This window comes from Enhydra lutris, unplaced genomic scaffold, assembly GCF_002288905.1.
Source record: "Enhydra lutris kenyoni isolate GAN:26980312 unplaced genomic scaffold, ASM228890v2 scaffoldscaffold77, whole genome shotgun sequence".
In the NCBI taxonomy this organism is placed as follows: domain Eukaryota; kingdom Metazoa; phylum Chordata; class Mammalia; order Carnivora; family Mustelidae; genus Enhydra; species Enhydra lutris.
In genome coordinates this window covers 4,708,284-4,724,526 of record NW_019154161.1, presented here as the reverse complement: position 1 = coordinate 4,724,526, position 16,243 = coordinate 4,708,284, and the positions used below count along the sequence as shown (strand labels likewise).

Sequence of the window (16,243 nt, the reverse complement as noted above, 5' to 3'; positions counted from 1 at the left end):
TCAGACGCCCACCACCCTTCCCATGGGCCACCCCTTCTCCTTGTGTGTGCGGCTGGCTGGCCGGCTCTCTGCCTCTCTCCTCCTCTCTCCTTCGTCCTTCCCTCTCCCTAGTTCTGTCCTTCTCCCCCACTTGCCCACCACCCTGTCTCTCCTTCTGCCTCTCCCTCTCTCCCCCCAGCAGCCCTCTATCTGCTCTCACCGCACCTCTGCCTTCTCGCTCAGTCCCTTCCTCTGTGCCCTGCTCTCCGGTCTGCTGGCTCTACCGGTCTCTGCCTCTTCTAGAAAGCTGCTCCTTACTTCCCTCCCTCCTCCCTCCTCCCTCCTCCCTTCTCATCTAGTCTGCTCGCCCCAGCTTTTTCATTTCCTCTGACTGCCCCGCCTTCTCTCCCCCTGCCTGTTCCAGAGGGCCCCCCCTGCTTCCTCCCCCCTTCCCTGGCCCACTCCCTCCAACTCTCCTGCCCAGTGCAGCCCAGTCCACTCTCCTTCCCTCCCTGCTTCCTCTCCTGCCTGGTCTCATTCCCTGAGCCACCTGCCGCTTCCCCACATCTAGGTCTCTGCCCTTCTCTGCCCCTCCCCAGCATCTTGGGCCACATGGGGATCCCTGAGTCATTGCACCCTGGAGCACACCAAGACCTGAGGGGCACAGCTGGCCAGTCCGAGAGGCTGTCTGTGGGTGGCCTCTGGGATCTATTCTGGGCTTAAGGCCCCAGGGTTAGGACATTGCCCAGGGATTGAGAAATGACTAGGAAATTCTTCGCCGATGTAGTGTTTTCCAGCCACTACTGAGATTTCTGCTTCCCCAGATACAATTCGCTCCTTCCAGAAGGCCGGGAAGGAGATGGTGGGGCTCGAGAAAGAACGCCAGTCCCTAGAGCTTGTCCTAGGGTGCAAGCCTATCGACCCGGCCGAGTCTTGGGGAGACAGATTCCGGGGAGGAGGGCTTTGGTGTCCAGTAGTCTGCCGGGGACAGGCCCCAGGACTTCCAAGAGCATCAGAGGGGAGTGCCCTCCCACCCTCTTGCTTCACGCTCCAGCAAGCCTAGGCCCCAGGCCAAGCCCCGGAGACCTTGACTTCCAGGAATAATATTTTAATATTTTGGCCACAGACAGCCATTCAGGACTCCAAGATCACTGTCATGTCCAATTCTCCCACACCTCCCCAAACACACCCCAGCCACCACCCCCGGGCCCGTGTGCTCAGCCCTCATGTCCCTGCTGCCCACACAGTGGTCACAGCCCCGGCCCCACGGAGTCAATGGCTTCCCATGCAACCCCCCCACCCAGAAGGGCCAGAGCCCCTCTCAGACGCCCCTTATTTCTGAGGGAGGCAGTTTAAGTGGAGAGATTACAAACTCGGGGGCTCATTCATTTGACGTGAGTTCCTGTCCCCATCCCACTACCTCTTTGCAGCGTGATGACCTGGGTGAGACCGAGAAGCCGGTGTGCCTCAGTTTCCTCATCTGTACAATGGGGTAACCCCAGCTTCATGGGCCAGGAAGCCGGCCATGGCCAGTGGCCCATGCCAGAGCCCTCTCTGTGACAGGAAGCACGCGTGCACACATGTGTCACGTCCGAGCCCTGGAAGGGATGTTCCCGATGCCAAGGCTGGACACTGGGTAGCTGCAGACTTCCCCTTTCTGCACCCAAGCCCCTCGGTGACCACAAGTGCCTCACCCCTTTCCCCTCTCCCTATCACCCATGCGCAGCAGCACCCCAGCTTCCGGCCTCAGCTCCAGCCATGCCAGGGGCTTGGGGAGGTGCCTGGAGGGCATGGCCTCGGGCCTCCTGGCTCTGCGGCTCCCCCCACTGCCCTGGGTTCTGCAATCCCCAGGCAGACCAGCGGGAACTCAGGAAGTTATATGATATTAATGAGGGATGATGCCTGGCGGGCTTATGTCCTGTGGCAGCATCAGGGGAGTTGGGGGGCGGGGCGGGGCAGCTCTGGCTCCTGGAGCCTCCCTCCCCCTGGCTTCCTGTCCCCACCAGGGACCGATGAGCATTCAGGAAGTCCACTTGGCTCCCAAGCCCAGTGTAGCCTGGCCTCTGGCACCCTGCCCCCCTCCAGGCCTCAGTTTATCCACCTGTACCCCTGGGGGCCAGGAGGGCCCGCTTCCCGGCCGTCCGTCATATGCTCCGGGGCAGGTGGGGGAGCCAGCGACTCGAATGAGAGGTCCCCAAGGCTGATTTCAGTGCTGGACCCCCTCCACTCATTTTCCAGAACCCTGGCATCCTGCCCATCTGTGACCACACCCACAGCCAGGGCCACAAAGGGTTCCTCTTCCCTCAGGTGTCTTGGGGGTGAGAAGTCACTCCAGCTGGGCTGTGAGGGGGCAGCTTCCAGGACTGGGAGTGGGGGGGAGTGTGGGAAGGAACAGCTCCGGGAGGGTGAATCAGCCTCCCTTCTTCTCTCCCACGGCTTGAACAGGACTCAGGAATCCCCAGAAGGACTGTGGACAGGGGCAGAGGAAGGAGGGCGGCCCAGGGACAACCGGGAATGGCTGGCACAGTACCTGGGAGGGGAAGATGGGCACCAGGGAGGGGGTATGCAAGGGGCTGTGGCGGACACGTGAACTTCAGGCGTGGGTCTGTGTGACATTAGTGGGGCCTGCGGAACTGAAGTGAGCATTTTTTAAAAATATTTTTCTTGGGGCGCCTGGGTGGCTCAGTGGGTTAAAGCCTCTGCCTTCGGCTCAGGTCATGATCCCGGGATCCTGGGATCGAGCCCCGCATCAGGCTCTCAGCTCGGCAGGGAGCCTGCTTCCTCCTCTCTCTCTGCCTGCTTCTCTGCCTACTTGTGATCTCTATCTGTCAAATAGATAAATAAAATCTTTTAAAAAAAATATTTTTCTTGGGGCGTCTGGGTGGCTCAGTCATTAAACGTCTGCCTTCAGCTCAGGTCATGATCCCAGGGTACTCAGGTCGAGCCCTGCATCTGGCTCCCTGCCTAGCTGGAGATCTGCTCCTCCCTCTCCCACTCCCCAGGCTTGTGTTCCCTCTCTCACTGTGTGTCTCTCTCTGTCAAATAATTAATAAAATCTAAAAAAAAAATTTATTTATTGGGGCGCCTGAGTGGCTCAGTCGATAAGTGTCTGCCTTGGGCTCAGGTCATAAACCAAGGGTCCTGGGATCGAGCCCCACATGGGGCTCCCTCCTCTGCGGGAAGGCTGCGTCTCTCTCTCCTACTACCCCTGTTTGTGTTCCCTCTCTTGCTGTGTCTCTGTTCAATAAATAAAATCTTTTAAAAAATATTTTATCTATCTATCTATCTATCTATCCGAGGTGGGGGGAGGAGCAGAAGGAGAGGGACAAACAGACTCCCCGTTGAGTGTGGAGCCCAACATGGGGCTCAATCCCACGAACCCCAGAGATCATGACTTGAGCTGAAACCAAGAGTCAAACGCCCAACCGAGTGAGCCACCCAGGCGCCCCCCACCGGCGATTTTAGACAGCACCGTGAATGTGTGTGCTTGTGGGCACCGTGGCTGTGAGTGGGCATGATTTTCTCGACTTACCTATTTGTACTTCTGTGTTCCTTTGTCCACCTCGTTGTGGGTCTGTGCGTGCGTGGTTATACTGTGGGCCCATGGGTTTCTTTATGGCTGTGTCTCCGCGCGCGCGCGCGTGTGTGTGTGTGTGTGTATGTGTGTGTGTTTGCACGGAGGGACTGCCTGGCACAGGGGGAAGAGAGCAGCTTTGGAAGCACCCCTCTTGCCCCTCACCAGTCACTTGCTGTGTTGTGAGACTCTGGACAACAACTTCCCTGGCTCAGCCTGGATGTTCTTTGTGGCGTGGATGCCTTGCCCCTGTTGGGGGTGTGGTGGGAAGATTAGGGACCGAGTACCCCCTGCCTGCCTCCAGGAAGCCCTCAAACCAGCTGCTGGCGCTGTTACTATTCGTTCGACAAACTCTCACCCACTTCCAGGGTGCTGAGGGTGGGGGGTGCAGAGGGGCTCTGAGGGCACCATCTGATGGACGCGTGTTCCCAAGTGGCAAGGAAGGGCAGAGCAGGAGCCTGAGCTCAGAAATCCTCCACTGAGTCATCCGCAGCCCTGGGCCTCTCCCACGCCTGCTTGGTGGCCAGTGCTTCCAGCTGCCTGCCCAGGCCCCCCTCCGGACCTGCCCCTGAGCTAAGACCCTGCTCACCCGGGGCCTGACCTTCTGACTCCCTGGTGTCCTGATCCTGCCCTGGGAAGAGGTTGGCCCCACCTCGTACCCCTCCCCGCCCACACACACACACACACACTAAGGAGCGCAGGTGTTCCCGCACATCCCATCTCCTGCTCACACCTGCGAAGCCTACCTGTCTACCTGTGTCCTTCCACTGCTGCAGGAAGTTGCTGTGTGACCATCCTGACCTGTCCCTCATTGCCAGGTGCCAAAGCCTTCAGACAGAGGCCATTTGTCTCTGCCCACCACCCTCTCCTACACCCCAAATGGGCCCTTGCCAGCCTCTGCTTCTCATCCCTGCTCCAAGGGGCTCTACTCTTGCCATCCCACCCTGCCTTTGCCTGGCCTGGGCCCGTCCTCTGAGATAACCTCACTTCTGTCCTTCAGGCCCCCCTCCAACACCTCCAATCCCTCCTAAACCCTCATCCATCAGGGTCCACTCCAACCTCAAGCCCCAACTGGCCAGGTGCTGTCACTTCCCTGTGCCTGATTCCATGCCTATAAAATGAGGGTAAACAGAGTCCTTTGGGGGGGGTCATCTGAGAATTAAGTGAGGTGGGGCTTCAGAAATGGGACTCTAATAAGTGATGGTCATAGTTGTGACTCAGGGCCACCCCTCCCCTAACCCCCCTCAGCAGAGCCCAGCATGGCTCAGAGCATGTGGAGTGCAAAGGGCAGACAGCTGCTGGGAGGGGCAGCCTAGTGCCCTTCAGGGTTTGGGGTGAAGTGGGACGGGACTGCTAGCAGCAAGCACTTCCTCAGGTGGTGCCCTCTCTGCCTCTTGGCCTGGCTCCGACCCCAGAGCTGACCTCACAGGGGAGGCTGGCCGGAAAGAGCAGCCGGTAACCAGAAGCTGGTACTACAGTCATACCCGCTAACAAGATTACCCAGGTTTGCATGCGTGGATGCTGGTCACCCAGGACCTGCCCTGTCTAGCTCATCCAGCATCCGCCCCCACCCCCCGCCTCCCTCCCACACCTCCGCCAGGTAGACCTCCATCCTGCCAGCCCTCCCTTCATCCAGCCCCCTTGCTTCTTTTGACTTCCATTCCCCAAGACCAGGAATGTAAAGGAGGAAGGATCCACAATACACAGCCCCACGATTTCAGCTCTAAAAGGATCTAAATCCCAACAGTCTAGGCTCAGGAAATCCTTACATTCCTGAAGTTGCAGAGCTTTGGGTCCCAGCCGGACAAAGGAACAAGATTCTGGCCCCACAGGGTCGAAATACTCCAGAATTCCAGCCCTCTGAGGTCCGCAATTCTAGATTCCTCTGCATCTCAGGTTCTAGGATGTAAGGATGCTGTGTCTGAGAAATTCCAGAATCCTCTGGCAACTTCCCTCCCAGTAACCCTACTCCCCAGCTCCACTCCGCCCCCCAGCTCATCCTTGGCTCTCTCTGTCCCCAGTGTCCCCTGGGGCTCCCACAGACATGATGCAAGTTGGCCTGGAGCCAGCTGAGAGGGGTGGGAGGCAGGAGGGAGATGTAATTACAGCTGGTCCTGCCTCAACCCAACAGGAAGCTCAGACTTGGGGCCCAGGGGACCCTAATCCAATGTGAATAATGGAGCACTCACCAGAAACACACACAGCCCAGTGAGCCAGCTCCATCCAGATTCTCAGGGGTCTGGTCCCCATTAGCCCCAGGCTGGGGAACACAGGTGTTATTCCGGAGAAAAGAGTAAGTGGGGATGAGGAGACAGGAGGGGGTCTCTAACCCCGTGGCCCTCCAGCCAACCTGGTAAAATAATTGACCAAACCCACAGCTCACCCAATCTACATCTCATTTCCTTTTAAGATTTTTTTAATGTATTTCTTTGAGGGAGAGAGAGCACAAGCAGGGGGGAGCAGCAGGAGGAGAGAGAAGCAGTCTTCCTGCTGAGCAGGGAGCCTCATGTGGGACTCGATCCCAGGACCCCAGGATCATGACCTGAGCGGAAGGCAGACGCCCAACCGACTGAGCCACCCAGGCACCCCTTCATCTCATTTCAGCAGACATTCAGGACGTGATACATTCCACTCTAAGAAGCCCCTGACTCAGGCTCCATGAAAAATAACACCCAGCACTGAGGCTTCTTAAGCAGGAGATGTTGGGGCATGGTGTTGACTTTGGAGAGCTGAAAAGTCCAGGTCCCACCTCCCAGTCTCTGGTCACCCTGAGGAGGATACGGATCTGAGATCACCCACACTTCCACTTTGGGAGAAGCTAGAAATAAGGACTTTTAAGCAAAGGACTCCTATTTTTCCATTGGGTCACTAAGTCAAGAACATTTTTAAAACATTATGTAGGCCAAAAGTAAAGAACCAAAAATAAATGAATAAATAAAAGATGAAATAAATAGAACTGCAGGCTAGAAATGTCCTGTGGGCCACCCATGTGTGAACTGAGAAACACAGGGCAGGAACCAGAGCTGTCACAGTCCTCCCTGTGTCCTCAGGACAAAGAAATAACTGTTGAAGGAAAGAATAGTACATATTAATTTGTCTCCTCCCCCTCTAGCCATGTTTCTCTCTCCTCCTGGTCCCCAGGTTGTAAGATTTTTTAAAAGTTTATTTATTTATTTATTTATTTATTTGACAGAGAGAGAGAGAGAGCACAAGCAGGGGAAGCAGGGGAGGGAGAAGCAGGTTTCCCACCGAGCAAGGAGCCCAATGTGGGGCTTGATCCCAGGACCCTGGGATCATGACCTGAGCTGAAGACAGACCTTAACCGACTGAGCCACCCAGGCGCCACTCCTGGTCCCCAAGTTTTATTATCACCCTGTCTCAGCTCAGATGTCCACTCCTCCAGGAAGTCCTCCCTGATTCCTAAGCTGAGTCAAGTATACCCTCTGAGCTCCCCCACCCCAGCCCTGCCCGCTCTGGGTCACCATTATCTTGGGGATAGGTCTGTCTCCCTCCCAAGGGTTTCTGAACCCCAAGAGGGCAAGGCCAGGGCTGTCTCAGTCACAACCAGGTTCCTAGCTTCACCCAACGAGACTGGTCGCACAGCAGCTACCACAGAAATGAATGAACAGCAAACAAGAGATCAGTGCTATGGACAGAGGTAAGCCTGCGGCAGGGGCTGGTCATTCAGGGAGGTGAGAAAGGGGTGACGAGCACAGGGACTCCTAAAAATCTACAGCCCAAGAGAGGAGAGAGGCTCAAGGGTTCGGAGATTCAGCGCTGGAGGCCATGGTCCTCACCCCATTACCTCCTAGCTCTGTGACTTGGAATAAGGGAACTCCTTTGGCTCAGTTTCCTCATCTGCAAAATGGGTACTATACAAGCAGCCAGCTGCCTTCTGGGGCTATGGAAATGATTAAATAAATTCAGGATCGTGGAGTGCTCTGTGGAGGTCAGAGCCCAGAGAGCGCATTTCCTCCCGCTCAAGCCTCGCGCCCACACACCACGCCCCACACACCCTGCGAATCCTCGGCCCCCAACACACTCCACACACACTCAGAAGAGATAAGAAGGGACGCAGGTTCCTCCATGACGGTCCCAAGCTCTGGGCGTGCCTCACTTTCCCCCAAAGCACGGGTCCCACCACAGTCACCACGTTTATTGGATCCATAGTTTGGCAGGGGAGGGTAAGCGGTCAGGAAGACTCAGAGCAGAACGCAAAACAGGCGCTTGTCGCGGAAGGGGTTCTCCGCGGCGGGTACCGGCGTCACCAGCGGGTCGTCCTTGGCGTGCGTCTCGCAGAAGGCGAGGAGTTCGGCCGCCGCCTGCGACACCTGGGGGCGCCAGCTTGATGTCCGTTCGTCGGCCGCCCAAGGCCCCGCCTCTTGCTCGGGCACGCCCCCAACCCCCCCTCCCCGGGCCCGGCTCCGCCCCCTTCGTGACCACGCCCCCTGCCCGAGTCCTGTCCCCGGGTCCAGCCCAGTTCCGAAGGGAATCTTCCCACCGGCCCCACCCGGGCGGCGCCCGGTCCAGACCCCAGCCCCGGAGCCCACACCTTCCTCCCCACCTCCACTCCGCACCTTCATGCGGTCGATGTTCACCTCCAGCTTCAGCTGTTCCACCGTCTTGCGGGCCTCCGCGATCTTGGCCATGTTGTTGGACATGGCTGTGGGCGGGGAAGAGTTTAAAAGCCGGTCGGGAGTGGGGGGCCGAGAGGGTTAGACTGGGGCAAGTCTGAGTCCCCAGGTAAGGGTGGCAGTGATAGTGGGACCCGGCGACAGGCTTGTGGGTGGAAGAGCGTATGGAGGGAGGGACAGGAAAACAGAGAAAGAGGAATGAGGAGACGTACAGATGGGAGACCAAGAGGCAGGCCAAAGGAGGGACAGAGGAACAGGGAGGAGAGGGGCATGGGAAGATAGTGGAGGGGTACATAGGATGGGGTACCTAGAGGCAGGTGGAGGGAGGGACAGGAGAACAGGGCCACAGGTGCTGGATCGGGATCCAGGTGTCCTCAGCCCCCTGGCGGATAGAGCAGGAGCCAGGAGGGGGGCCCTCCCCAGGCCAATTAGCAGTGGCTCCGGGGAGAACATGGAATTAAGATCGCGGCGGGAAAGGCGCAGAGGGAGCCTCATTAGGGCCTTGGCAGCAGCTGCCCCCTCCGGCCCCCTTGGGGAGCTCCCCCCAAGCCCTGGCCACCTCAAAGGCTCCTCTGCTCATTAGCAGCCAGAGAGAGGGCTGGGGGAGGGGGGGAGGGCGGGTAACCCAGGCACGACCGGGAGAGGGGCAGAGAGGATGGAGGGACAAATGGAAGGTCGGAGAGAGAGAACTAAGTGATAGAGGGATAGACTGAGGCCCAGAAGAAATAGACTGGGCAGCGGGGGGAGAGACGAATTGATGGAGCCACGAAAGGAGTAGAGGGAGGGGAGGACAGATAGGGCTATAAAGAAAGGGACAGGTTGATCCAGGGGAACAAAGGGACAGAGCGGGGACAGAGAAGGGGAGGTGGAGGGTCTTGGAGGGATGGAGTAAGGGGGTGGGAAAGGAGAGAGAGATGGACAAATAGAGGGGCAGAGTGAGGCACAGCGGGGATAAAGGGACAGAGGAGAGAAGGGACAGGGGAATGGAGAGAGGGAGCCATTGGAGGGGCTGGAGGAGAGACAGACTGGTGGAGACGCAGAAGTAGAAAGTCATTCATTCACTCACTCATTCATTCATTTCCAGGCAGACAGACGGAGGCTGCAATCGGGCAGAGGAATTAGCTGTGCGGTGGAGATCCGAGCCTCCTACCTGTTGCTGCTTCCGGGCTAGGATGGCGGGCAGGTGGCGGTGGCTGGGAGAAAGCGTCTGGGTCCCCCCCACCCCCAGTCCCGCCCCACCCCCTCCCCTGGGGCTTAGCTCCTGAGGGCCCGCCTCCTCCTGCTGCCACTGCCGCCGTCCTCAGCGCCCTGGCTGTCTCAGGTCTGTCTCTGTGGGTCCCCTCTGTCTGTCCCCTTCTTTGTCTTTCTGTTTCTGTGCCTCTGTCGCTCCTGTTCTGGGTGTCTCTTGCTCTCCCCCTTTCTCTCTCCCAATCTCCCCTCTCAGTCTCTGCCTCTGCCTCAGTCTCTGTCCATCTGGAACACACACTCACACACGCACGCGCGCGCACACACACACACACTCTCTCTCTCTCTCTCTCTCTCAGGAAGACAGTCTCCCCCAGTGTGCCCCACACTCTGTCCTTATTCCACATCACAAAAACCTCTCCTGTGAGTCCTGCACAGCCTGTCACTCCATCACATGTGCTTTCCCACCCTGTCACGCCTGCCACCTGTGTCACCCCACCCCAGCCCCTCACACAGAGACGCACACTACCTGTCTCACAACCAACCCACACGCTCCACACACAGGGTTCTACGGCGCTACAGCCACTGAGCCCCTCAAACTGCCACAAAGCGTCCATGCCACCTCGCACAAGCACAGATATCCTATCTTAGACTGTCCCGCGTGCGAACAGAATTTCACCCAGTGTCACGCGCAATCTCTCGAGACGTCCATCACACACATTCGCAGGCAGCTGAAACTTGGGTCTCATACCTGACAGCAACTTCCGCCACACTTTTTATCAGGGTCTCACACGGTGACATGGAATTACTCACATGATATCTTTGGGAGCACTGTCACACAACCACAACATTCTGTGGTGTTACATGGTGACACACAATCACACGTTCAGTGACCCCCCCCCCACATACAGTCACGCTTGCTCTTGCACAATCTGCTGGTGTCACACACAGTCTCACACAGTCCCTCACAGAGTGTCCCCTCCACACACTGTCACGCACACAAGCTCCTGCTAAGCCTTGCGCAGTCCACACCGAACACAGCCGTCCCCAACCTCACCCTGCAGTCTCGTGTGGCGCACACATTTACAGGCACAAGATCTCGCTCATCTTCCCATCTCCAAGGGCCCCACACAGTGACACACGCCCTCATACGCTGTCACAACACTGTGACAGTCTTTCACTATCCCACACGATCTGTGCCACACAGAGTCATACAGTTTCTCACAGTCCGTCAATGTGGCTGACATATACTGTCATACTCACATGGTCCCTCTGTCACCCCCACTCCCCTGGGACCTGTCACACCGCCTTCTCACACCACCTCTGAGTGTGTCCCACTCATCTGATCTCACTCTCTGTCACACATCATCTGCCGTGTGACACACAAAGCACTCGTGTCCTCCCCATGTTGCACACTGTGCCACACAATCTCTCGCTCTCACGTAGTCTCTTAATGTCTCAACCGGTCCCCCGAATAGTGTCTCAGGCACACCCTACCTCAACGGGTCCCACGCAGTCACCCACGCGTCATCTCTCCCATCTCACAGACACCATCGCACACAACCTCTCAGTGTAACACAGTCTGTTTCACAGTCATACCCTTTGGCTGGTAGTCACAAAACCTCCCAAGGTCACACAGCCACACACCAACCTCTGGCGTCATGCACGATCTCACGGTAGTACACACTCACACAGTCTCTTGGCGTCACACGCCATTCCCCGGTGTCACCCAGAGGCACCCACGGTGTCTCTCCAGCCTTGGGCACATGCCTGCGGGCTCCCACACTCAGCCCTCGGGCCTCTCGCGACTGACCCCTAATGGCCACACGGGGGCGCCCGTGGCCCGCCGACGCCGAAGCCTTAGGCGGAGGTGGAAGTTGGGAGGGCAAGCTGCAGACCCCGGAGGAAGACCAGGACACAGAAGGGTGGCGGGGGCTGGAGGCCAGAGGGAGAGAACTGAAGATGGACTGGGACAAGAGAAGTTCAAAGAGAGGGGGTAGAGAGTTGCAGAGAGAGGCTGTGTGGCAGAAAGAGAGGCAGAGACAGAAATTTGGAGAGATGGAGACCTAGGGAGTAGGTGCACCAGAGACAGGCAGAGGAGGGCAGAGACAGAGACGTGCAGTGTATAGGAGAGACACACAGACATGTAGAGAGTCAAGGGGCGCCTGCGTGGCTCAGTTATTAAGCGGCTGCCTTCCACTGGGATCATGATCCCAGAGTCCTGGGATCGAGTCCCACCTCGGGCTCCCTGTTCAGCGGGAAGCCTGCTTTTCCCTCTCCCTCTGCGTGCCGCTCTGCCTGCTTGTGCTCTCTCTCTCTCTGTGTCAAATAAATAAAATCTTTTAAAAAGAAAAGTAATATAGAGAGTCAGAGACAGGGACCGAGAAACGCAGACACCTAGAAACACAGAAGCGAACAGACGAACGAACTCGCACACCGCGCGGCCCACAGGGGCTGGTGGCGGAGGCGGGGCCTGCAGGGCGCGCCCCAGGGGCGTGGCCCGGGCGCTCTGGTGGGCGTGGTTGGGGCGGGGTTCCGAAGAGGCGCGTCCCGGGGCTGACCATTAGGGGCGTGGGCTGGCGGAGGCGTGTCCCGAGCGGCGGGTGTTGGGGGAAAGGGGGGTCTCCACGCAGTCAGCCCATCCAAATTCGGTTTTTACCGACTGCATGGGGAAGCGAGACCGGCTAGAAGGGGACGCCGGCCCAGGTGCCTGGCAGCGATTTGATATGAGGGTATCAGACCCTGACTCCCCCGCCCTCAACCCCGCAGTGGCAACGGGCCCAGGTGGGGGAGGGGAACCGGGCTCACATCTGGAAAGCATCAGGCGCTCCGGACGTGCCAGGGCCCCGGGCCCGGCTGCAGAAGGGGGAGGGGAGCTAGGGCGCCCTCGTCCTCCCCCTTAACGGGGTCTGCCGGCGCCGGGGAGGGGCCTGGGCTTGCGCCGAGCCTCTGCGCCTCCCGCAGCTGGTTTCCATCAGCAGTTTTGGCCCGGGCCGCCCCCAAGGAGGAAACCCAGCTTAGAGTGGGGGAAGACAGGGTGACGACCCAGTCTCCTATCCCCCTCCCTGACGGCAGCCAGACGCTGGGGGGCGGGGGAGACGGACTGACCGACGCTGCTCGAACCGTTTATAACCTCCATTTCTCGCCGGAGCTGCAAACCTCAGCCGTCTTTCCACCCGCATAACTTTAGTTTCCAGGTGTGCAATGCTGTCTTGTGCCGCAAAGGAATGGCCCCAGCCTCGTGACAGCCTAGGCGTCCATGGTATTGTTGTGCCCATTTTTTGGAGGAGGAAACTGAGACCCTGGATTTGGCTTCAGTTCTAGCTTTAATTATTCAAGAAGTGTGCAACGAATGCCAACAGTAACTCTAAGGTCGAATACCCCATCGCCTATTGTCTATTTCCAGCTGGATGTCTGGTGGGTATGACACCGAGCTCCAGATTCCACCTGCCAAACCCTCTTCCTACTGCAGTCCCAACCATCTGATAGTAACTCTTAACTTCCCTCCCTCTCTCACACCACTGATCTCGTGACAAATGCCATTAATGCCGGCTTCCGGCTGTCCCCAGTGCAGTCACTTCTCACCTCCTCTGCTCTCCACACTCTGGTCCAGCCACCATTCCTCACTGGCTTCTCTCATCCTGGTCCCCACAGACCAGCCAGAGGGATCCTGTGGAGACGAAGTCCCCAGATAATAGCAAATGTTAGCGAGGAGGTGGCAAAATTGGAACCGTCACACACTGGTGGTGGGAAGTAAAATGTTGCGGCCACTGTAGCAGTCATTCTGCATTCATTCAGCAGCAGAACAGTCTGACAGTTCTTCAAAAGGTTAAGGTCCCCATATGACCCAGCAATTCCACTCCTAGGAACCGACCTTAAAAAAAAACCCAAAACATACATCCACACAAAGACTTGTACATGAACGTTCATGGCACCATGATTCATAATAGCCCCCAAGTGGAAATGACCCAAATATCAACGGATGAGTGGAAAAACGAAATGTGGTCTGTCCAGACTGTGGGATAGCATTTGGCAGTAAAAAGAAAGTACTGACACGTGCTGCTACCGGCTGAACTTTGAGAGCATCATGCTAAATCAAAGAAGTTGGTCCCAAAAGGCCATGTATTGCCTAATTCCATTGATGTTAAATGTCCAGAATAGGCCAATATACAGGGACAGAGAGAGAATCCGATGAGTGGTTTCCAGGGCCGGGGGGATAGTGGACGATGACAGCTAAGGGTGCAAAATTTCTTACTGGGATGGAAATATTCACAACTGTGTGAATATATGAAACACCGCTGAATGCTACACTTATATGGGTGAATTTTATGATAGGTGAATTATATCTCAGTAGAGCTGTTAATCCTTTCACCTTCCTCTCTCCCTCCCCCCTCCCACTGGGAAAAACCCAAGTCCCTCTTGTGCTAAGAATTCTCCCATGTCGCCCACCTCCCTCAGAGTAAAAATCAAAATTGTCACCAAGGCCCATGACGTCCCATGCAATGTGGTGGGCCCTGCCATTTTCTGCCCACCACCCTGGCTCCTCTCACCACTGCTGTCCGTCCCCCCAAGACATTCACAAGCCTCCCTCCCCCACCTCGTTCAGATCTCTGTTCAAATGCTGTCTTCTCAATTAGACCATCCCCGATCACTCCGCTCCCCCATCCCACCCAAGTCCCTCATATCTCAGCTCAGTTTTTTCCCCATAGTCTCTATCACCTTTAACGAATTATACAATTTATTTACTTATTAAGTCAACAGCCTTGCCCCTTCCCCAGCTCCCACTCTGGTAAGCAGTTCCTTTTGCACCCTTCTAGAAATAATCCATATAGCAAACAGGCTATATAGGCCAGTGCTTAAGAACATAGACTCTTAGGCAGCCTGAACTTAAATCTGGCTTTGCTACTTATTAACTTACTTGAGGCAACTTATTTAACATCTCTGTGCCTCAGTTTCTCCACCTGTAAAATGGGCATAATAGTATCTATATATCTAATAGGCTCTCAAGGTTCTGAGGATTAAGTAAGTCGCTGAGAAGAGTCTGGCGTGCAGTAAATGCTCGATTTATTGTTAACTGTTTTGTTTAGTTATGTTTTTTTAAATAGGCTCCATGCCCAATGTAGGACTTGAACTCACCACCCCGAGATTGAGTCACATGTTTACCAACTGAGCCAGACAGGTATCCCGCTGTTACTGTTTTATTATTTTTAATGAGCAAGCACTAAAATCTTAAAAAAGAAGGATGGTCACCCATATGTACTTCAACCATTTTGGCCACCAAGTGGCCTGTGTAACCTTTGACAAGTCCCATCCCCTGAGTGTAGCTGCCTCTTTGATGGAATGGAGATGGGGCAAATATTCCCAAAGGCCTGACAAGCAATGGCTTTTCCTGGCAGACTTTCAAAACTGACTTTTATCTATTGGTACTCCAAAAGAAATACATGCTTATCCATACACACACACTACCCGCCCACCTTCTAGAATGGAAATTCCACAGGAAGGACCTTTTGTTTTGTTTTGTTTTGTTCCTTGTTTCTTGTTCCTCACCGCTTCCGTGGGCACAGGACATGCAGGTGAGCAGAGCAGGTCTGGTCTCTGCTCTTTCAGGGTTCAAAGCTACAGAGAGATGGACCCACCCATGTAAACACAAAGGTCAATGCAGAATAAGTACTGTTCTTCAGACTGCGGAGTCGGGTGGGGGTTGGGTCCCAACCTTAGCTCCCTCTTTCTTGCTGTGCGGCGGTTAGTAAAGGCCCCTCTCCAAACTTCTTACTCACCCATGAAATCTGTGTGATTACTGAACTTATCCAATAGAAATATGGGCAAAGGGCGTGAACAGGCAACTCATAGAATTAAAAGTGGCCTAATAGAGATACAAATGTGTTGCCTCATGGCAACGGGGAGGGAGACATGGTAATTAAAAGAGAACACAGTTTTCCCCCATAAGATTGGCAAAAATGTCTGGTGAACTGATGGAAAAATGGGCATCTCAGAAATTCCCGTTGGAAATGTCAGCTGAGGGCACGCTTAGTGGAAGGAAGTGTGGCAGTGTCAATTAAAAGTTTTTAAATGAACATATTATAATGACCAAGCAATTCTATTTCTAGGAGTGGAGCCTCTGGAAATACACACATAGGCACAGAGGTAGGTACAAGGACATTACTGCTGCGAAGTCCCCAACAGCAAAAGAACTGGGAGAGCAGACAATCCCACAGTGGATGCTAAAGCAGCCATTGATAATACAGTGATGGGGGACCTGGCATCATTGGTAGAGCACTCGACTCGATCTCAGGGCTGTGAGTTCAGGCACCACACTGGGGGTAGAGATTACTTAAAAATAAAATCTTTAGGGACAGCTGGGTGTCTCAGTCAGTTAAGTGTCTGCCTTCACCTCCGGTCATGATCCTGGGGTTCTGGGATCAAGCCCCACTTCTGGCTCCCTATTCAGCGGGGAGCCTGCTTCTCCCTCTCCTCCCAGCTCCTTCTCTCTCTTGCTATCTCTGTCTCTCTCTCTAATAAATAAATAAAATCTTTTTTTTAAAATAATAATACAGTAACAGAAAATATGTCATCTAAATTTAGATGAATGGACAAATTCCTAGAATACAACAACTTAGTAAAACTGACACAGGAAGAAATAGAAAAGCTAAATAGTCCTGTAACCATCAAAGAAGTCCAATTTTTTTTTAAAGATCTTATTTATTTATTTGACAGACAGAGATCACAAGTAGGCAGAGAGGCAGGCAGAGAGAGGAGGAAGCAGGCTCCCTGCCGAGCAGAGAGCCCGATGTGGGGCTCAATCCCAGGACCCTGAGATCATGACCTGAGCCAAAGGCAGAGGCTTTAACCCACTGAGCCACTCAGGCGCCCA

The 16,243-nt window shown here is 55.4% G+C and overlaps 1 protein-coding gene across 1 annotated transcript; it reads right to left on the bottom strand.

Annotated features, from left to right (window-relative positions):
• Nucleotides 1-7,755: 7,755 nt before the first annotated feature.
• LOC111160835 (G protein subunit gamma 8) lies at nt 7,756-8,214 on the bottom strand. The gene is made up of 2 exons (XM_022524195.1): nt 8,131-8,214; nt 7,756-7,884 (listed from the first exon to the last, which is right to left on the bottom strand). The coding sequence occupies exons 1-2, from the start codon at nt 8,212-8,214 to the stop codon at nt 7,756-7,758; spliced, it is 213 nt and encodes a 70-aa protein (XP_022379903.1).
• Nucleotides 8,215-16,243: the final 8,029 nt, after the last annotated feature.

Coding starts and splice junctions, on each gene's coding strand:
- LOC111160835 (XM_022524195.1), bottom strand. CDS start 8,214: ATGTCCAACAACATGGCCAAGATCGCGGAGGCCCGCAAGACGGTGGAA. Junction 7,885..8,130: donor TGAACATCGACCGCATGAAG/GTGCGGAGTGGA, acceptor TGGCGCCCCCAG/GTGTCGCAGGCGGCGGCCGA.